Source organism: Artibeus jamaicensis, unplaced genomic scaffold (assembly GCF_021234435.1).
Source record: "Artibeus jamaicensis isolate MK-2021 breed Jamaican fruit bat unplaced genomic scaffold, CSHL_Jam_final contig_1526, whole genome shotgun sequence".
Taxonomy (NCBI): Eukaryota; Metazoa; Chordata; class Mammalia; order Chiroptera; family Phyllostomidae; genus Artibeus; species Artibeus jamaicensis.
Genome location: NW_026521297.1, coordinates 482,069 through 502,780, shown reverse-complemented (window position 1 = coordinate 502,780; position 20,712 = coordinate 482,069). Strand labels below are relative to the sequence as shown.

Below are 20,712 nucleotides of genomic sequence, written 5' to 3'. Positions count from 1 at the left end.
GGCGTGGACCTAGTTATAGGAACCAGGAAGTGAGGCGAGCATGTAGAGGCCACAGAGGAAAGAGAGTGTCTCCATTCTCTAAAAGAAGATAATCCAGGCAGAAGGAAGCTGTACAAACTTGCAAAATACCCTTGAGGACCAGGTCAACCCACTCCCGCGTCCACCCGCGGCGCCTTTAAGGGTCCCAGAAACGGGTTGCAGGACCGGAAATGATCCTCTTTATTTCCCCCCTTCACGTGGTGCAGGCGGGAAGTGACGCGCGCGGCCCGGGAGCTGCGGACGCGGTGGCCGACGGAGCAGGAGTCGCAGACGCCGCGGGGTCTCCGGGACAGGTGACCGGGAAAGGGGCCGACAGCGCGCCCGGGGAGGGCGGGGCCTGACGCCCCACGTGAGGGTAGCGAGCGCGGGCTGGGGAACGCGCAGCCTGCGGGGGCGGGGTCAGGGTACTCTCCGGGGGGCGGAGACAGGACGCCCACATGGGGAACTAGAGGGGCGCTGGCGGGCCGGGACGTTGGCCGTGGGCAGGGCCCGCGCGTGGGTGGGCAGCTGGGGGTGGGGTCGAAAAGTTGTGCGTGTGCTGGAGGCGGGGCCAAAATTGCCCCGAGAGCTAGGGGCGGGGCCTGGACGCTGGCGGAAAACATAGGGGGCGGGCCAGAAACTTTTGCCTGATCTGGAGGTGGGTCCGGATCGTTGGCGGGGCGGTCGGGGCGGATCTAGAAGCTGACGTAAAGGGGAGGGCGGGGTCAAAGTTGCGGCGATTTAGGGGCGGGCCCAGAGTCCGGGCCGGGCATGCTGTGGTGGAGCCAGAAAGTTTTGCCGGAGCTAGAGGCGAGGTCGGACCTTTGGCCTGGAAGCCAGCTTCCCAGCCAGAATCTCGGCTGGGTGTGTCAGGGGAGAGGCAGATCTAGATGCAACGAGGCAGCGGCGGGACTCACGGGGCGTGACCAAAAAGTCGTTGGGAAAATCGGAGGCGTGACCAGAGTGATAGTTGGCGAGTCGGGGCGGGGCCAGTGAGATGACGCGAGAAGGAGGGGGCGGTCTCCAGCTGTTGCTTAGGGATCAGGGGGCGGGGCCAGAGGATTGGCTTGGAAAGTCGGAAGCGGGGCCACCTAAATGGACGCGCGTGTGGGCGGGGCCAGAAAGTTTGTTCTGGCCCGGGGGCGGGGCCGTGGCTTTCCTGACAAGGTGAAAGCGGGAGCTTCGCCTGTAGTGCTACGGGCCGGCGAAGTTTTGTCCGGCATTGGGGCTGGGAGAATTTTCACTGGGGAGGTCGGGCCAGGCTCAGGAAGCCTCGCCAGTGGGTACCACACCTGTTTTGAAATCTTTGCGCTGAGGCAGCAGCTTTTTCTCAGAATGGTGGGCAGGTGGCTAGGACAGCCCAGGCGTGGGTTTAGGATCTCTGAAGGCCAGGGCATCATCCTCTAGGAGTGGCGTTCCAGCTTTTTTTTTTTTTAAAGATTTTATTTTATTTTTATTTATCTTTAGAGGGGAAGGGACGGAGAGAGGGAGAGAAACATCAATGTATGGTTGCCTTTCGTGCATCCCCTGCTGGGAACTGGCCTGCAGGGAACCAGTCTGCAACCCAGGCATGTGCCCTGACTGGGAATCGAACTGCGATTGGTTGGCAAGCCCGTGCTCAATCCACTGAGCTACACCAGCCAGGGCTTTTTTTTTTTTTTTAGTGTGGGTTTTGATTTTTTTTTTAATGTTTCTGAACTTTTCCTGGGAAAGAGGTGGACCTATAATGTTCACAGGGAGGTGGGCCTGAAACTTTCATGTACAAGTTCAAGCGAGAGGATGTAGTGAAAACTCTCTTGAGATGGAGGCCCATATTCAAACTCTCAGCACAGGATTGTAGGGGCTAAACTAGGAAACTTCGTTTGGAAGGAAGCAGGGTTAGATGGTTTTTTTTGTTTGTTTTTATATTTAGCGGTGGAGTGGAGCCAGAATTTTCCCCAGGTGGGCATGACTCCAGTGTTTACATGGAAATGGGTGGATCTAAATGTTAACTGGGGCCAGAGCCTAAATTTTCCAGGCGAGGGGGCTGGCTGGTATATCATGAAGAGCACTTGAGAGTGAGGACCAGATTTCTCTTGGGGTGTACGTGTGTGAGTACGCCAGGATGGGAGAGAGGAAGCAGATTTGGGGGTGGGGCATGGGCCGTAGTTTTTCTGTTTCTTTTGCCCTTAGGAACCCCCAGTGCTGTGTGCAGATCCTGCAGGGAAGGTTTACTGGAACCCTGGCCCCCGCCAGCCAGCGGAATGGTGAGATAGCAAGTTTGGATGGAGTTTGAGCTCTGCAGCAGGGGCTTGGGAGGAGGGGACCCAAGTGCCAGACTGAGCCTCTGGATTGAATGTCATTGGGATGGGTGTAGGTCTTTTTTACAGTCTCTCAATGGTTTCCTTATCTCAGTCAGCCACGCTGGATCTGAAATCAAAGGAGGAGAAGGATGCCGAATTGGACAAGAGGATCGAGGCTCTTCGGCGGAAGAATGAGGCCCTCATCCGGCGCTACCAGGTGCCCTAGCCCTGCCCTGGGAGACCCCACCCCTCTCCTCCCCGCAGTGAGTTTCCCTCACCTCTCCCTTCCTTCCAACCTTTTCATGGTTCCCCTTCACTCTCAGGATAAAAGCCAAAGGCCTTAGCCTGCCATTCTTTCCTTCATGCCATCATTCCATCATTCATTCACCAAGGCCTTCGCAGTGCCAGGCCTTGTGCTCAGTGGTGCTGGGGAGACAGCTGTGACCGAGACAGCCTCTTCTCTCCAGGGTTGACAGTCCGGTGGGGGCACAGATCTGTCTCCAGTCAGTGATGATTCAGGGTGGGCAAGGCTAGGATGGGGGAGCTGAGAGGTCTTTGGGAACCCAGAGGGCGTCCTTCTTCCAGCCTGCAGGATATTAGGGAGGGCTTCCTGGAGGAGGGGATTCTGAGACCTGACAGGGGAACAGACATTAGCCAGTTGGAAAAGTAGCGCAGAACATATTTCAAACAGAGGAAACAGTTTGTATAGAAACTTGGTGTTTAAAGTTAGAGCGTCAGTTGGGGAATGTTGACCTGGGGAGGGCAGCAGGGGCCAAGCTGAGAGATTGGACTTTTTCCGGAGGGTACTGCAGGACTGTGGAGGACTTTGAGAGGAGTGGGACCAGGCCAGAAGAGCTTTTTAGGACGGCCCCTCTGGCTGCTATGTGGTGATGGATGGGAGGGGGCGGTACTGGAGACCAAGGAGGAAGCTGAGGCTGGGACCTTGCGGGGAGAGGAGGTGCTCGTTTGGGTCAGGGCTGTTGGTAGGGAGTCAGGGACCTCAGTGGTTGGAGGTGGGGAGGAGGGCAGAGTCCAGGACGAGGCCCAGGTCCCTGCCAGAGGTAAAAGAGTAGGTGGTGGGGCTGTCCCTGGGAGGAGGGACGGGGAGGAGGGTAGGGTTTCATTCATTCATTCATTCATTCATTCATTCAAAAAAAAGTACATAGAGTTTTCTCTTGTATGCCAGGCGGTGTTCTCAGTCTGGGGTATACATGAGTGAACAAAACAGATAGATGTCCCTGTTCTCTGTTGGCAGATTCTGTTGCAGGGGGAGGGAGACAATAGGCAAAATATACATAGTGCCAGGTATGGACAGGGGGAGGGGCAAGAGAATGGCAGGGGAGCTGGTTTCTATAAGCTCGTCAGGAGAGGCCACCCTGAGAAGGGGAACATTTGAGCAAAGACCTGGAGAAAGTGGAAGACTGGTGCATCTCTGGGGGAAGAGTGTTCCTGGCAGAGGAAACAGCAGGTGCAAAGGCCCTGGGGTGGGTCTGAGCCTGGTATGTTGTAGCAGCAGTGAGGAGACCGGAGCGAGTGAAGGGGCAAGGGCGGGGGAGGAGGTCACGCTGGTAAGCAGATCAGACCATAGGCCGTGGGGGAGCCTGTGGCTCCTACTCACAGACAGGCAGGCACCACAGGAGGGTCCTGAGCAGGGGAGTGGTGTGCTGCTGTTTTGGGGAAGGTGCTGAGCTGGCCAGCTTTCCTGTCTAGAGCTCAGGAGGGAGGCCTGGGCTGGGGCCAGACTTGGGAGAAGTGCTGGGGGCTGTGGGAGTCCGCCATGCTCAGGACCCTGACACTCGCTTACCTCTGGTGTCCGCTCCTAGGAGATTGAGGAGGACCGTAAAAAAGCAGAACTCGAGGGCGTAGCTGTGACAGCTCCCCGGAAGGGCCGCTCGCTGGAGAAGGAGAATGTGGCAGTTGAGGTGGTGAGTTCCACACCAGGGTGGGGATGCCTGAGAGCAGGGAGGGAGAGAGAGCTGATCCCCGAGAGCCCTCCCGGTTGCCCCAGGCCTGTGGGTGGCGTTCGTCCTGGCAGCTGCCCCTTGGCCATCCAGTCCCCCTGCTCCAGTAACTGGACTTTTCCTCCCTCCCCTTCTTCCAGGAGAAGAACCAGGGTCCCTCCCGCAGGACTCCTGGGACCCCTCGGCCCCCAGGGCCCAGCAGGGGAGGCCGGACTCCCCCTCAGCAGGGAGGCCGGGCAGGCATGGGCCGGGGGACCCGCAACTGGGAGGACAGTCCGGGGGATCAGCCCCGAGGAGGAGCCGGGGGCCGTGGCCGGCGGGGCCGGGGCAGAGGGTCCCCTCATCTCTCTGGAGGTGGAGATCCCTCAGCTGCTGACCGCAAATCCAAGGTAGGAGCTGGAAGGGGCCGGAGGCCTCTGAGGCTCGCCGTTGTCATTCGCCCTTCTTCCTCCTCTTGAAGGGACCGTTTGCCCATCTGTCCACCCTTCTGTGTCTCTGCCTCGCTTTCAGTCCCTCCATCCGGCTCTTTCCCTCTCACCTCCCCGACCAGCGCCGCTGCAGACTCTCCCTGGCTCTTCCCACCCGCCTTCCTGCCGCCCCCGCCTCTTCCTTCTCTTGCTGGCGGTGTCCGTGTATCTGCCTCTGTTGAACTCTGTGTGTCTCCACTGTGCGTCCGGGGGCGTGTGCCTTCCCTCTGTTGTCTGTCTCATTCCCAGCATTTGTTTGTGGGGAGCAGTGGCGTTCTTTTTTTTTTTCCTTTAAATGTTTTATAAGCTTATTTTTAGAGAGAGAGGGGGAGAGAGAAAGAGAGGGAGATAGACGTTCTTGTGGTAGAGAAACATCAATCAGTTGCTTTTCGCAAGCCCCTAGCCAGGGACCTGGCCTGCAACCTAGGCATGTGCTTTGACTGAGAATCAAACCGGCGACCTTTTGGTTTGTGGGATGATGTCCAACCCACTGAGCCACACCAGCCAGGGCACAGCAGTGACGCTCTTATTGAAACTACTCCCAGTGCCCTGACACACAGGGTGGGAGACTGTCTCCATTGTGACTTGGAGCCCACCGTGGACTTGGGGTCACCCCGGTTCTATTCGTCCCTGTCCTTGGGTGGCTCACTTCCCCTCTAGAAGCCTCTGGGTGCTTCACTCTTAAGTGGGAAGAGTATCTGGTTTGAAGGTTATTACAAACGTTCTGTGACATCAGACATGGAAACCCTCAGAGTAAGTGCTGAAGGAACGGGACTCGCGGGTGTTTATTGTCTGTGTATGTTACGCTGCTGTAACAAAAAGACTGCAGTTCTATCAGGTGGAAGTGCATTTCTCTCCTATGCTGAGCTCTGGCCACGAAAGCGTCACCTCGAGCAGCTCTGCCGTGCGCTTGTGTAAAATTCGGGCATCGTGGAGGAAGGGGAGGAATGATTGTTGGGGGGTGGACACCAAGCCATCTGCCCAGTGATCACTGTCGTTATTAATCTAGCAGCCGTGGTGTGTCCGGGTCCCCCATGCCCCTCGCAGGTTCTGTGTTTTGGTAGAAAGAGTCCCGGCTGAGCTTTATTACAGTGAAAGACTCCAAAGGAAATCGGCAAAGGGGAAACACGCATGGGCTGACCTCTGGGGAGGCCCGCTGGCCTGGCGGGGGTCAGGCAGGCCGAGTTGAATCTCTCAAGCACTGAACCGTGACAGGTGCCTGAAAGGTCACTTTCCAGGGAGACCTAGTGCCCAGGGTCTCTACTGGGGGCCGGCCACGGAGGTCCCCTCTGCTTGGCGTGTACCCAAGTTCCCGACCCCAGAGTGGTGTTCAGCATGCCCTACCGTTGGCACAAACTGTGGAGGCACGGTGAACCCCCCTATAAGTGAACTTGGCTGAGAACGCGCTGGCGCTGAATTCCCAGACGCGGGTCAAGGGCTGGCCTTTAAAGTCGCAGACACTTAGGCCCATCACGTTAGTTAACTCGAAAGCACCGAGGAGCTGAGTGGTTCGTGCTGACCCTGGTGTCTCTGTCCCGCCCCCAGGAGTGGGAGGAGCGGCGCAGGCAGAACATCGAGAAGATGAATGAAGAGATGGAGAAGATTGCGGAGTATGAGCGCAACCAGCGGGTCAGTGTCAGGGTGTCCCCCTCGTGGGGCAGAGCCGTCTGGGCCGGGTGAGCCTGCCAACCCCCGGTCGATTCCCGTGCCCGCAGGAAGGCGTGCTGGAGCCCAACCCGGTGCGGAACTTCCTGGATGACCCGCGGCGGCGCGGCGGGCCCCTGGAGGAGCCTGAGCGGGACCGAAGGGAAGGCAGCCGCCGGCACGGGCGCAACTGGGGTGGTTCTGACTTCGAGCGGGTGCGCTGTGGCCTGGAGCAGGAGCGGCAGGTGGGTGCCGCGGCGGGAAACCCACTTCGGCCTCGGCCGCGAAGGTTCCTGCGTGGGCGCTGAACGCCAGGCGCTGCAGCCAGCGGGACAGACAGGGCGAGGCAGCGACTCTTTCGCCCCAATTACTTGTTGGTTCTGGAGCCAGGACTACTGCTTTCTTTTGGCAATGTCCTCTCATTCCTCTTATTATTAATATTTACTGCCCAGCTGGGTGCCAGGCACTGTCCCAGGTGCTGAGGGACTAAGGGATTTATTTTTTAAGATTTTGTTTATTCATTTAGAGAGACGGTAAGGGAGGGAGAGAAACATCGATTGGTTGCCTCTTGTGCGCCCCTGGCTGGGGACTCAGCCCACAACCCAGGCCCGTGCCCTGACTGGGAATCAAACTAGTGACCTTTTTTTGGTTGACAGGCCAGTACTCAACCCACTGAGCCACACCCGGCAGGGCTGGCTAAGGGTTTTAAACAGGCAAAACCCTGGCCCTAATGAAATTTATTCTGGTGGGAGATAAATGAATGGATATATAATGATATGTCAGGTGATGCCAAATGTTGTGAAGAAAAATCTGGCAGGGTGAAGGGATAGAGAGATCTGGGAAGGCCTCTCTGAGGAGGTGCCCCATAAGGAGACCTAGTTTTTTTTTTTTTTTTAAATATTTTATTTATTTATTTTTCGAGAGAGGGGAAGGGAAGGAGAAAGAGTGGGAGAGAAATATCAATGTATGGTTGCCTCTCATGCGTCCTCTGCTGGGAACTGGCCTGCAACCCAGGCATGTGCCCTGACTGGGAATCGAACCTCGATACTCTGGTTCGCAGGCCCGCGCTCAATCCACTGAGCTACGCCAGCCAGGGCAGGAGACCTGGTTTTAATTGCTGCCTTTGTGACCTTGGGCAGGTGTCTCTACCTGAGCTTGGAGGACATGGGGTGGAGTGGGGCGGGTGGTGGAACGGGGCTCTGACTGCCTGTCTGCTGTGGCCCAGGGCCGGCGGGCCAGCCCTGGCAGAGCCGGCGACATGACCCTGTCCATGACGGGCCGTGAGCGGTCGGAGTACCTGCGCTGGAAGCAGGAGAGGGAGAAGATCGACCAGGAGCGGCTGCAGCGGCACCGCAAGCCCACCGGCCAGTGGCGGCGGGAGTGGGATGCCGAGAAGACGGATGGGATGTGAGTCTCATCCCTGCCTGCCCGTTTGGCCCCTTGACCTTGGCCCTGACTTCCACCTCCTTTGACTGCTCTGGTTTCTCACCCCGTGGATCAGCTAGCAGTTACTAGGGCAGCGCTGCCTGACCACCAGGTCTCAGTGGCGCATAAAAGCATTTCTTCCTCCCGTGTGCACGGGTCAGCTGGGTCGGGCTAACCCAGGCCTGACTGTTCACTGCGGGCCCGGCAAGCAGGTCGAACTCAGTTCCACCTCGCACGTGTTCATCCTGGGGTTCAGGTTGAGGCGGCAGCAGCCTGGGGAAGAGCAGGTCGTGACGTTCGTGGATGGGCAAGAGGGAGAGTGGACACACTCCTCTGTTCTGTTAGCCAGCGGACGCGGCATCTTCGGGGTGGGAACTTGACCTCCCTCTCTAGTGGGTGGCACGGCCGTGACTCTGGGGCTAAAGGCGTGGTCATCGGTTCTCACGCCCCGAGGGCAGGAAGAATTGCCAGCAGTGATTGGGCCTTTGCGTCCTCCCTTCAGCCCGCCCCTCTGTATCAGCCAACCCGAACCCCTAGCCCCAGCGGTGGCAACCCCCTCAGGTCTGGCTCTGTGCCCTTTCGGGTCCAGGGAGAACCCAGAGAGTCAAGCTTAAAGCAAAGGCATCTTGATGTGTCGTTGACAGGACGACCAACTCCCGTATCAAATAGATGGAGAAATTTCTGAAAGGGCCAAAGAAAGGCGGTCTTAAGATCAGCAGTTGTAGTTTTCACTCTGTAGTTTTTAGCCACCCTCTGTCCTTTGCTGCATTGGAAGGTTTCACGCTGGAAGTTTCATTGTTGATGCTGGCTTGAGAACAAAGGGTCTTACCAGTGTGCCTGGTGGTCAGAGCGTTTATTTTTGGGTGGGAGCTACGCTCGTGCAAGCGTGAGAAATGCATCATGGGGCAAAAGTAGGTTTGCAGTTGGGCGTACGTGAAACGGTCTATTCCTGTGGTATTATTTATTAATAACTGTATTATTTTCCATACACACAACTGTAAACCTACTTTATCCCAACTTGCATTTTATTGTTGCCAACCTTTCTCAAGTGTAGGCAGCTGGGCTTTTGGGGAGACGTTCTCAGGGGTTAGGAATGAGAAGTTGCCCCGAAGACCGTCACTCAGTGGGCTGGGCGTTGTTCTGCCAAGTGATAGGTTACCAGTTCGATTCCTGCTCAGGGCCCCAAGAAAAAAAATCAACAACCAAAAAACCCGAAAAGAAATTGTTTTTCTTCTCTTTTTAAAGAGAGGGAGAAAAACATCAACGTGTGGTTGCCTCTCACATGCCCCTCACTGGGGACCTGGCCCATAATCCAGGCATGTGCCCTGCCTGGGAACTGAACCGGCAACCCCTTTGGTTCACGGCCTGCCTTCAGTCCACTGAGCCACACCGGCCAGGGCTGTTTTTCTCTTGTCCCCAAAGCAATCTGTACCTAGTCTCATTAACACGTGTGTACTGACTTTGTTAGCACACGTTTTGGGGGTCCTTTCCATGTGTCGCGGCAGGTCCTGGGTGATGGGGATACAGCAGTGAATAAAACACTTCTGCTTCACGGGACTTGGAGACGAGTGGGAAAGACGGGTCATGAGGAGATGTGACGTTCGGTGGAGGAGTAACGAGTCAGTGTGCAGAGGGGTGGAGGCTGTTGCTTTAAAGCTGGGTAACACACGGAATAAGTTAAAATTACTTTATTTCTTTAAATTCTTTTAAAAAGATGTTATTTGTTGATTTTCTTAGACAGGAAGGGAAAGAGGAAGAGGGGGAGAGAAACGTCAATGTGTGGCTGCCCCTGTTGCGCCCCCTACTGGGGACCCACCCCACAAGACAGGCATGTGCCCCGACTGGGAATCGAACCTCCGACCCCTTGATTCTCAGACTGGCACTTGATACACTGGGCCACACCAGCCAGGGCAAGATAGGGTTATTTTAGATGGGGATTTAGGAAGCCTCTGAGCTGGGGTCTGAGGGAGGTGAGGGACCAGGCCACTGAAAGCCAAGTTCCAGAGAAGAGTGTCCCAGGAGCAGCAGGTGCAAAGGTCCTGAGACAGGAGTTCCTCATAGTAGAACCTGCTTAGCTGGGGCAGTGAGAGATAATAGGAAATGAGGCCAGACAGGAAGCGAGGGGTCATGTACTTCCCAAATTTTTGTTCCAGAGGCTTCAAATACTGAATTTCTTCTTTCTGTATTTGTCACATGGTGTCAGACTTGCCTCTCTCTTGTCCATCACCTGCTCCTGTCTCCCTTCTAATTGGTGGCCCCTGTCCGGTTGACTGTCTCTTCTCCTATGATCTTGATTTCCTCTCTTGTTTCCCCCAAGTGTCTGCTCACCTTTTTTCTCTTTCCCCAGGTTCAAGGATGGCCCAGCTGCTGCTCACGAACCAGCCCACCGCTATGGTGAGTGGGTGTCCCTGGGTGGGGTGAGGCAGCTGGCTGGGTCAGGTGTGGGGGGTGCTTTGTGCCATGCCCCCTACCCCGACCCCTCCTGGCTTCTGTTGCAGATGACCAGGCCTGGGCCCGGCCCCCCAAGCCCCCCACTTTCAGGGAGTTCCTGTCCCAGCACAAAGCTGAGGTCAGCCGCAGGCGGAGGAAGGGCAGCCGACCCCAGGCCAAGGCGGCGCCTCGTGCCTACAGGTGGGGGCACCGTTCCCTGCGCGTGCGCACACCCCTGGTGGGGCTGTGTGGCCCGCACCTGCTCGTTCTCTGACTTGGGTGTTTGTGGGTCTGTCTCTCCAGCAACTTGTCTCTCTGTGTGTCAGATGCTTGGTTTGGGGGGGTCTCTTCACTTTACCCCATCTGTCTCCTCTTCCTCTCCCACCCGTCTCTTCTGCCACCTGGTTCCCCCTCCACTTCATGTCCCCGACCCCCAGAGACACACACCCGCCGTTTCCTCCTGAGTGCCCCACCACGCCGACAGTCTGGAAATCTTGCAATGCCTTGTACTTCCTAAGTTGAATTTTGTACCTCTCCTCTGGGACCGAGCGGGAGGTTGGAAGCCCCTTCCTTCCTGTCCCCACCCAGGTCTCACAGCCCTTTCCCCTGACCTCCCCAGTGACCATGATGACCGCTGGGAGACGAAGGAGGCAGTGTCCCCAGCTCCCCCTGAGGCCCCGCAGCCCACTCCCTTGGCGGAGACGCCCGCACAGGTAAGGTGGCCTTATCTCTGGGCAGGGGCGTGGGGGGTGCATGGGGCCCACCCTCTCCTCCACCCACCCTGTGTCCCCACAGCTGCCTGAGACCCCTGCCCCTGCCCCCCAGCGTCCTGAGGACCAGGGGGAGGAGGACCAGGGGGAGGAAGACGAAGGTGAGGATGAGGAATGGGAAGATGTGAGTGAAGACGAGGAGGACATTGAGGAGGAGGAGGAAGAGGAGGCTGAAGAGGAGGAGGAGGAGGAGGAGGAAGAACCAGCTCACCACCACCACCAACCTCAAGAGTCTGAGCCCACCAGGAGCCCCAGCAGCGAGCAGGCCAACAAAGAGCCCCCCAGGCCTGAGGAGCCCCCACCGGTTCCCCAGGCCCCTGCCACACCTTCCAGCCCCTTCTCACCCTCTGGGGGCCACCAGCCTGTGTCCGACTGGGGCGAAGAGATGGAGCTGAATTCTCCCGGAACCGCCCAGCCGGCAGTTGCCCACTCTCCGGGTGAGGCCTGGCCCTTCGGATATGCATGAAGCTGGCTGCTTGTGTGTGTGTGTGTGTCCAAGGGGTGCGTGGGCAGGGGCACCCTCGGGCTGGGCCCCGAGATCCCATGTGCCCCACCGCCCCGGCAGCTAGGGAGGACCCTGCACACCGCGCTGTGTGCTGTCCTTACCCACCTTTGGAGTGCCCGCCCGCAGACACCGCCCCTGCTCTGGACGTTCCAGAGCTCCCTCCCCAATAAAGAGTTCACATTCAGTGACACATTCCAATGACACTCTCCAGGTGTGCACTTGAACCCCCCTCTCCATCAGGGCCTTCTGTCTCGGGGTGGGGAGCTACTTGGAGGTGGAAGGGCTTGACTGGGCCTCCTCCTCCTCCAGGAGGTGACCAGCCAGCCACTGCCTCCCTGGAGAGTGGGCCCAGCCTCCCCGGAACCCAGAAAGCTGAAGAGGAGGGGTCTGAGGCAGCTCCAGGTGGGGGAGCCCTCGGGCCCTGGAGGTGGCTGCCTGCCTTCCTCTTCCTCCGGCTGAGGGGAGGGGGCGGAGGGCGGAGTGGGGCTGGGCTCCGTCACGGGTGTGTGTTGCAGCAACTGGGCCTGGGGGTGAGGGGAGAGTGTTGGGGCCGCGCTGGGACTGGGACCAAGGTCGGGGGTGGAGCTAAGGCTCGGAGTTCCAGGCCTTGCGACTGGGTGTGCGGGCCTCTGGGGGTGAGGAGGTGGAGCCATGACAGCGTTAGGGTTTAGAGCCGGGCCTGAAGGGTTTTCGGAAGTAATCTAAAGAAAAGGGGCTAAGGGCGGAGTAGAACTCGAAATAGATTTTTTTTTAATGGGGAGGGGCTTTGTGATGGCTTTAGCTGTGAGCCAGGTACTTCCGGGGGGTAAGTTGGAATAGACCCCGTTAGAATGTTGCGTCCAACGGAGTAAAAGCCGGAGGCAGAACCCCGTTTCTCCACCTCCACCCGGTGGACGCTGGGTAGTAAAGCAGGCACTTCCCCCGCCCCCAGGGGTGCAGTTGGGATTTGGGGGCAGAGCCAGAGGTTAGAAGTCAGGACGTGGGCAGCTGCAGGTGGGCGGTCAAGGTGGAGGTAGGGTTAAGCCCGTGAGGTGGGGTGGGCTGGGGTCGGAGCGGACGAGTTTAGGATGGTGGGTGAGGCCAGGGTGCTTTAGCGCTTTTGCCACGTGTTGGCCAAGTGATTATGATACCGCTATACCAGTTTATTTTCTCGACTGTGAATAGTTCCGTGGCTTCAAGAGGCCACCGTAAGGATTAAAGGAGTCTGAGGCCCCCACTCCATTTGGCGCTGGGGGTAACTGCAGCCAGGCTCAACAGAAATGAGGGGCGGGGCTGGACGGGGAGGAGGGGGCGGGGCCTGTTGCCCTCCGCTGACCGCCCCTTCTCTCCACAGAAGTGGCCCGTGAAGGCCAGGAGACTGCGGAGATCACGGACTTCCAGAGGGTGCGTTTCTGCAAGGTGGTGGCTGCCGCCCCACCACCGGGGGCCGCCCGCTGACCGTGCCCTCCGACTCTGCACTAACTCCCTGCAGCCTCGCTCCTCTGTCCTCTGCTTCTGCCACGCTCCAGCCAGGAGAGGGTTAAATGTAAGGGGGGAGGGGCCAGGGACAGCTAACGGGGTAGGGTCCGCTCAACAGCCCGGGTCTTTCAAATGCGTGGCGCCAGGGCACCTGGATGGCTGAGAAGCCTCCGAGTTACCCACCTGTGGCAGCCCTGGTGGGTAGGTACTAGCCTCCCGGAGGAGATTCCCACCCCCCCGGACATTACATCTAAGGCGTGGCAACTAGCCAGTGACTCTTCCGAAGGACTTGAATTACTCGGCCCCCAGTTGTCTCTATTAAATGCAGCGCTTTCGCTAACCTTTGAACTGTGTTTCGGGCAGGGTAGCGGGTGGGGGTGGGGGGCGTGGCGTTGCTGTGCTTTGCAGGCTTTTCCGTGGTGGAAGAGGCGCGAAGAAGGGGGTTTTCCTTCCTCCACCCTCCTGATTTGTCTTCCCTCCCCCCTCCCGCAGGCCTCCCCGAATTCCTGAAGACGCTACTGGGAGGGCCCTGAAGCTTCCCTGCCTTGATGGGGGGGGGGCAGAAGGGGGTTGGTCTGGGTCTCCAGGCTGTGCTCTCTCCTTCCTGGAGCCCACCCTGGACCCCACGGTTTAGGGAGAGGGAGAAATTGAGGGTGGTGGGGGAGGAGCTGGGGAAGGGGCGTGATTGGAGTGTGAGGTGCAGCTGCAACTTCTGGATGTGAGTTTAGACCTTGGGACACATGTTTCGGAGAAGGAGGCCGGTCCCGTAAGGGGCGTGGTTAGAATTTCTGGGAGGGCCAGAAGTCTAGTGGGCGGAGTTAGAGTGCGGGTCCTGGGTGGTGCCACAGGAGCCGGTTTGGGTGGGAGTTCTTAACGCTGGTGTGGGGCGCAGCCACCTGTGGAGGGATTGGTTAGAATTCGGTGCTGGAGCGAGTGGAGTGCAGAGGAGGAAAGGAATGGAGCCTGGGATACAGAAGGTGAAGCCAGGTAGAGAAGATGCCGGAATCAAATGCTGGAGTATAGCCTGATTCTGTGAAAAACCAAGCTGAAACTGGGGCGAGGCTTGCAAGGGTCTAGCATAGAGAGGGGGATGAAAGCGTGGCTAGATTGCTGGAGGACTGAGTACCGAGAGGGGCCGGTGTTAGAGCGTGGAGAGGAGGCTTCAAAAAGAGGACAGAGGCGCTAAGCCCCGGAGCGGGCTTGCATTTCAGAGGCGTGGGTATAACAGAAGCCTGGCAGTCAGCTGGGCGGACTCCTGCCTTTGAGGAAAAAATAGGTATTGCAAGCCTGGGGTGGGGCCAAAATCCAGTGGGGCGGGGGCAAAGCGCCTGGGTTAAGCCTTAGCTTGACGCTGGTTGGCCGGAGGCTGAGGAGGGGCGGATCTAGGAAGCAGAGGGGGCTTGACCTGGCAGCGGTGGGACCAGGAGGATTTAGGACTGAGAGGCAGTCTTCTGAAAGGGGCTGGGCCTCGGGCGTGGGTGGGGCCTAAAGCGCGGGGGTGGAGCCTGCGCTGGGGCTTCGCAGGCCAAATGGACTGTGGAGATGCGGGGCACTAGCTGCGTGGGCGGCGGTAGCGAGAGCCCGGGTGGCTCAGGGCTGAGCGAAGGCCCGCGGGGTCGCTGGCTGCGCCTGGCCCCTGTCTGCGCCTACTTCCTCTGCGTCTCGTTGGCCGCGGTGCTGCTCGCTGTCTACTACGGTCTCATCTGGGTTCCCACGCGGCCCCACGCGGACCCCGCGGGCCTCGCGGGCCTGCAGCCGAGCGCACCCTCCCCTCCGTGCACTGCCCGTCAGGGTGCGCCGCCTGCACCGGCGCCCGCCGCTGCCTCGGTCTCTTGCCTCCTAGGAGTCCCTGGCGGGCCACGACCCCAGCTTGAGCTGCCACGCAGTCGTCGCCGCCGCCGCCACAGCGACCCTAGCCGCCATCCAAGCCACCAGATGCCCGGAGAGACGCCGGAAGCCCCGGAGGGGCGAGGACCGGGGTAACCATCCCTTCTACCCCAAGTCAGCCGGTCCGCCGGCCCTCGAGAGGACGCCCCCACCGTGGATGCCGGGTCTGGGCTGGGTCAGGACTCTCTTCATGAAATCGCCTAGCGCCTCCGGAACTGTCATCCTCAAGAACAGGGGGTGAAGGGGAGCTGGCTTGGGGCCTCGCCCTTCGCAGCGTCTCCGGTGCCTGGCTGAGTCCTCCACCATCTGGCGGAACACAACCTGACCTCTCTCTCCCGACCTTCTTCGCTCCATAGGATCTGAGCACAGAGCCCGCAGCCGGTCCCCCTCCTCTCTGGATCTCGGTGCCCGTAGGTCCACCTGCAATAAACTCCTGTCCCAGCTGCCTGGCGCTGTCGTCTTGTCTGCAGAGGTGGCTGCCCTCTCCAGCCTGCGGGAAGTCTTTCTTGGCGTCTGATCTTTTGTCTCTTTTGTCCTGGAGTGAGCTGAGTGTGTTGTCCCCTTCCATGGGAGGGGTCCCCCTTTTCTTCTTCCGTTATCATGTAGTTTTGGGGTTGGGCAGGAGAAAGAGGCCTATCTGCAATAGGGTAGCTGAAGGTCAGACAGTGTGAAGGACTTCACAGGGTTTTTTGCAGCTTGGGGCGGGGGACAAGTGAGAAACCGGGGATCCGCCCTCCTGTCTCCCCACAGGGGACCAGAGGTGGGAAGATTTCGAGCAACAACAGGGGTCCTGGGGTTTGTGCTTAGTGTCATTACCACGTCTGGGACAGAGGCCGAGTAGCGTGGGGACGGCAGGATGCGGCTGGGAGGGGACGGTCGGTGCCTTCTTCCCCAGGCCTGAGCGGGGAGCGCGCACGGCGCCGGCGATGGGGTTTCTCTGCCTCCCTGGAAATCAGAGGGCGCCCTCAGAGCACTGCACTGCCTCTGAAGGTTAGTCCGAGCTCCGGGGCTGCAATGCTGCTGGTAAACCAAGGCAGAGAAACCCAGGCCCTGCTCAGACACTCGGAGGTAGTTGAATCCATTTTCCTCCCTAGAAGACAGGCCCGGCTCCGGGCAGGGCACTGGACGCTCCACGCAGGGTGTGGTTTTCCTGTCCAGCCTCCCCCTCGGGACTAGAGACTGTCCCAGGAGGGCAAAATCGAGCCTTCTGGCTCGGGTTGGGGCATCCGTGGGCCACGACGGTGTTTGAGTCGTTTGCTTCGCTCCCCTCTGCCCCTCCAGGCTCAGTCCCCCGAGGGTGTCTCCAGAAGGAAGGGGGACTCAGGAAGCCAGCACCCCTTCGTGGCAAGCTTCGGCGGTGGCTAGGGGGGCTAATTGGGGGTCAGGATGTGCAGACTGAAATCCCAGCTTTTCCTCTCACCAGCTGTGTGACTCCAGGCGGGTCTCTCAACCTCTTTAGTCTTGTACAGTGAAGATAGAATATTAGTATTTATCTCATAGAATCTCTGTGGGGATCAGAGAAGCTAGGGATCCTGGAACAGCATCCTATTCCTCCTCCCCGCCCGGCTCTGTCCCTCGGGGCTTTGAAAAGCGAAGCTTGGATCCCAAGGTATCAAGTCAGCCCAAAGCTCTGGACATCAGCGAATGGTGGGTTTAGAGGGACTTCACCTCTGTTCCTGCCACCCCAACCTCCATTTCTATGTTTCAGCTCTTCTAGCCCTGGTTCTTAAAACTAAACAAAACAAACCCTCACCTGAGGATATGTTTACTGATATTAAAGAGAGAGGTCGGGGGGGGGAAGAGAAACATTGATAGGAGAGAAACATCGACTGGGCCTCTTGTACACGCCCCAACCAAGGATTGAACCCGCAACCTAGGTATGTGCCTTGACCGGGTCCTGAACCTGCAACTCTTTGGTGCACAGAACAATGCTCCAACCAACTGACCCACCGGGCCAGGGCGAACCCTCTTTCTCCTGACCTCTGGGCTTCTCTTCTTCTGTCCGTCTCTTCCCCCTCCTCTCCCCCACTTTTCTCTTTCTGTCTGTGTTCGCTTCTGTCTCCCAGTTTGTGTGTCCCTCCCTGACGTCTCCCAACGTTCCCTCTCTGTCTCTCCCTCTGCCTGACTCCCGGGCACATTCCATTAGTCGTTGCTTTCCCAGCTCTCTCTCTTATTCTCCCTTCCTTACGTTCTTTCTCCATCCTGCCCCAATACCCCCACCTTGCTCTCCTTTGCGGCCCCACCCTTCTTCCCCATTTCCCTCCTGGTCCAGCCTCCCCTGCTGCCCCCTGTTCTCCTCTTTCTTGTCCATCTTTCTGATTCTAGCCATCTGTTTCTGACACTCTTCTGTTTGCTATGCTTTAATTATGCTTTACTCTTTCATTTTCAAAGAATAATTTATTTAGAGAGAGGGGAAGGGAGGGAGAAAGAGGGAGAGAAACATCAGTGTGTGGTTGCCTCTCGTGAACCCCCGCCTGGGGGACCTGGCCTGCATCCCAGCCATGTGCTCTGACTAGGAATTGAACCGGCAACCCTTTGGTTTGCGGGCCAGCACTCAATCTGCTGAGCCGTACCAGCCAGGGCTAATCTTTCTTTTTAAAAACAGATTTTTTAAATTTATTTCTTTTGGAGAGAAGAAAAGGGAGGGAAAAAGAGAGGGAGAGAAACACTGATTGGCTGCCTCTCGCAAACACCCAACTAGGGGCCCGGCCTGCATCCCAGGCATGTGCCCAAGAATCAAACCGGCGACCTTTCGATTTGCAGGCCGGCAGTTAACCCTCTGAGCCGCACCAGCCAGGGCTTAATATTTCATTTAGCAAATATGTACTGAACATTTATAATGTACCAGGCCTTATTTTAAGCACTGGCAACACAGCAGTGAGCAAAACAGGAAAAAATTCCTGCTCTCAATGGAGCTGACATATAAGTGGGGAGACAGGCAAGAAATATGAGTAACTTAAACCTATATTCTGTCAGGAAATAATAAGCACAAGGGAGAAAAGTAATCGGAGTAGAGGTAATAGGGAGTCATCGAGTTGCTGGTTACTGGGAAGGAGCCTAAGAGGACTGTGGGCAGGACGTGGGGGAAGAGTTGCTGCAGGAGGTGGGAACAGCAAGTACAAAGGCCCTGAGGCTGGCGGGGCTTGGCTTGTTTGAAGAACAGCGAAGAGGCCAGTGTGGCTGGAGCTGAGTGAGTGAGGTGGAGAGCAGGGGGAGGTGCCCTGGGAGAGAACCGGGGAGATTGGGGAGATGGTGCAGAGACTCACGGTGAGGAGTTCAGCTTTCACTCTGAGCGAGGTGGCACCATGGAGGCTTCCAAGGTGAGGAGGGATGGGCACCAATCTAGTTACTAACAGGCCTGCCGCCTGCCGGGCGGGGAATGAACTGCAGTGCACGAGGGTGGAAGCTGGGACCCGGTGAGGAGGATGATGCTGTAGTCCTGGTGAGGGACCATGGTGTCTAGCCAGGGTGATGCTCAAAGAGGCGGGGAGCCGTGGGTGGTCAGAGAGAGAGAGAGAGAGAGAGAGAGAGAGAGAGAGAGAGAGAGAGTGTGTGTGTGTGTGTGTGTGTGTGTGTGTGTGTGTAAAATAAGCAAAGCATAAAAGAGTGATGCATTCGAGGCACTAAGCAGATTCACGAGGAGTCTCAGGCTGTAATACACTTCTGAGAAGCTCTGGGTGTGTCCGTCAACGGGGGCAGTGGTCCCGGGGTAGAGGTTGCCCATCAGAGGAGTTCTGGGTCAGGTAGGAACGAGCTGGAACTGGTACCCATTCTGCCTTGTCATTGGGAGCAGCCGGAGGGAGTCACGGCCTTGGCAACTTGGTGCCAGACAGCTGTGCTCGCAGCAGAGGGATCTGAGCAACACCTTCCCAGGGCCGCTGCAGGGACCTAAACTATTTCTGTGCGCAGAACCAACCTCACCCCCAAGCAGCCTCACTGGGTGCCCACAAACCCAGGGCCCTGTGAATTCTTCATTCTCACCCAGCAGCTATGCGGAGGCTTGGCCCCTACTGGTGAGCCAAGGGGCTTTCCCTCAGTCTGATTGGGTCAACTTGGGTCACGTGATATACCCAAATCGGGCGCTAATTGGTTAAGGCTTGGGTTTTTGAACCGCTCACTGGCAAATGAAGGCGGGATTACTCTGAAAGGTTTGACCAATCAAGACCCATCCTGGATCCGGCCAAAGGTAGCAGACATCCTACCTCTACCACCGAACCTCAAGGGCCGGGACTTCACTGGGCCATGAAGAACTGTTGTCCTCCTGGGTCCTGGGGTCCTCTCCCACGTCCACCCCTGGAATCCAAGATTTACAGTTACAGCAGGAATATATGTAGGTGCACTTGTGAGGGGGGCCGGCTAATAATCCCGCATCCTTTATCTGCAATTCCAAATTCCCAAAAGCTCTGACAACCAAAATATATTTTTTTCTGGGGGGAATAATTTTCGCCCAATCACACATGGTGGCAAATCAGCTAATATTAGCTATTGCACTCTTTATTCATATTCTTTGGTGTGAATTTTCACACACTTTGCTGCAAATATATTAACATGTCTGATGGGTAGGGGGCTGCTTCAGCTCTTGGGAGTGTTACATAATACATGCCATTTGCTCAGCATTACTTTTCTAAAATTAGAGCAGTTCTGAGTTCCGAGATGCGGCTGTCTCCAAGGACTTTAGCGAAGGGATTATGGACCTCCAGTGGGGCACGCCGCCAAACCTAAGTTCATCTTAATTATCTGTTCAACATTTATTTAATGGCTTTGGGCTGAAACTCATCTTCCATTACAATATTTTAAAAATAGAAAATGACGTTGATTTACTAAGCTCCCTTTGTTAATGTTATTGTAGTTTTAGTGCTGTGTGTATCTGTGTGTGTGTGACCATGTGTGTGCCCGTGTGTGAGGCTGTGTCTCTGTGGATGGGACAGTATTTCCGTGTATGTTCATATATGGGTCTGTGTGAGAGGTTGGACGGGGGGGAGGTGTTTGGTCATGTGTGTCTGTGTGTGATGGTGTGAATGTGAGTGACAGTGGTCTCTGTGTTTCTGTTTGTGTGTGAATGTGCGTGAGAGGAAGCGTGGTTCAGGGTTTAAAGTAAAGACCTTATTTCAGGCCACCGTCTGGGTCTCTGCTTTAAAATCCCAGGGGAATGGACGAGGTCAATTACACCGTGGAAAAATTGTTCACTGTCAAGCAATACCTTGTTTTTCCACTAGAGGGCGCCTGTCTAGTTGGGCCGGAAGAAATTTCAACCTTTTTTTTTTTTTTTTTTTTTTTTTTTTACCATTGAGTTCAGGAGAGTTTGCAATCCTTGCAGACAATGCCCAGAGCCACGAGTTCGGGCTCGCCCAAGCTGTCCGTGGAGGAGTGGTTATCACACTTGTTGGTCTTGGCATCTTTTACAACCTTAAAAATTATCGAGGATGCCCAAAGATTTGTTGGTGGGTTATATCAATATTTAGGTGTTTTTAAAAAATATTTTACTTATATTTATTTTTATTTATTTTTTTAAGATTCTTTTTTTTTTTTTTAATTTATTTATCCTTAGAGGGGAAGGAGAGAAACATCAATGTATGGTTGCCTTTCGTGCATCCCCTGCTGGGAACTGGCCTGCAGGGAACCGGCCTACAACCCAGGCATGTGCCCTGACTGGGAATCGAACCGCGATTGTCTGGTTCACAGGCCCGAGCTCAATCCACTGAGCTACACCAGCCAGGGCTTATTTATATTTATTTTTAGAGAGAGGGGAAGGGAAGGAGAAAGAGTAGGAGAGAAACATCAATGTGTGGCTACCTCTCCTGTGTCCCCCACTGGGGACCTGGCCTGCAACCCAGGCATGTGCCCTGACCGGGAATCGAACCAGCA

General features: G+C 56.8%; 2 protein-coding genes across 8 annotated transcripts; both read left to right on the top strand.

Moving 5' to 3' along the window:
- Window positions 1–245: 245 nt before the first annotated feature.
- Window positions 246–13,540, top strand: CCDC9 (coiled-coil domain containing 9). 7 transcript variants are annotated; one of them, XM_037155112.2, is made up of 15 exons: window positions 246–332; window positions 2,191–2,264; window positions 2,413–2,517; window positions 4,124–4,225; window positions 4,402–4,650; window positions 6,274–6,357; window positions 6,444–6,617; window positions 7,598–7,779; window positions 10,145–10,191; window positions 10,296–10,428; window positions 10,847–10,940; window positions 11,023–11,434; window positions 11,812–11,904; window positions 12,836–12,885; window positions 13,453–13,540. In XM_037155112.2, the coding sequence occupies exons 2-15, from the start codon at window positions 2,262–2,264 to the stop codon at window positions 13,468–13,470; spliced, it is 1,746 nt and encodes a 581-aa protein (XP_037011007.2). In that variant the 5' UTR covers window positions 246–332; window positions 2,191–2,261; the 3' UTR covers window positions 13,471–13,540. The 7 variants fall into 7 exon arrangements, with proteins under 7 accessions (XP_037011007.2, XP_037011009.2, XP_037011008.2 ...); XM_037155114.2 differs by lacking the exon at window positions 11,812–11,904; XM_037155116.2 differs by lacking the exon at window positions 13,453–13,540 and having other exon boundaries at window positions 259–332; window positions 12,836–13,418.
- Window positions 13,541–14,495: 955 nt separating this feature from the next.
- On the top strand, window positions 14,496–15,292 carry INAFM1 (InaF motif containing 1). The gene has a single exon (XM_037155117.2). The coding sequence runs from the start codon at window positions 14,503–14,505 to the stop codon at window positions 14,941–14,943; it is 441 nt and encodes a 146-aa protein (XP_037011012.2). The 5' UTR covers window positions 14,496–14,502; the 3' UTR covers window positions 14,944–15,292.
- Window positions 15,293–20,712: the final 5,420 nt, after the last annotated feature.

Bases quoted from the DNA above. Each gene is read 5' to 3' on its own strand.
- CCDC9 (XM_037155116.2), top strand. The intron at 10,192-10,295 runs GTGAGTGGGTGT...CTTCTGTTGCAG, and splicing joins CGAACCAGCCCACCGCTATG to ATGACCAGGCCTGGGCCCGG. The intron at 11,435-11,811 runs GTGAGGCCTGGC...CTCCTCCTCCAG, and splicing joins GGCAGTTGCCCACTCTCCGG to GAGGTGACCAGCCAGCCACT.
- INAFM1 (XM_037155117.2), top strand. From the start codon at position 14,503: ATGCGGGGCACTAGCTGCGTGGGCGGCGGTAGCGAGAGCCCGGGTGGC.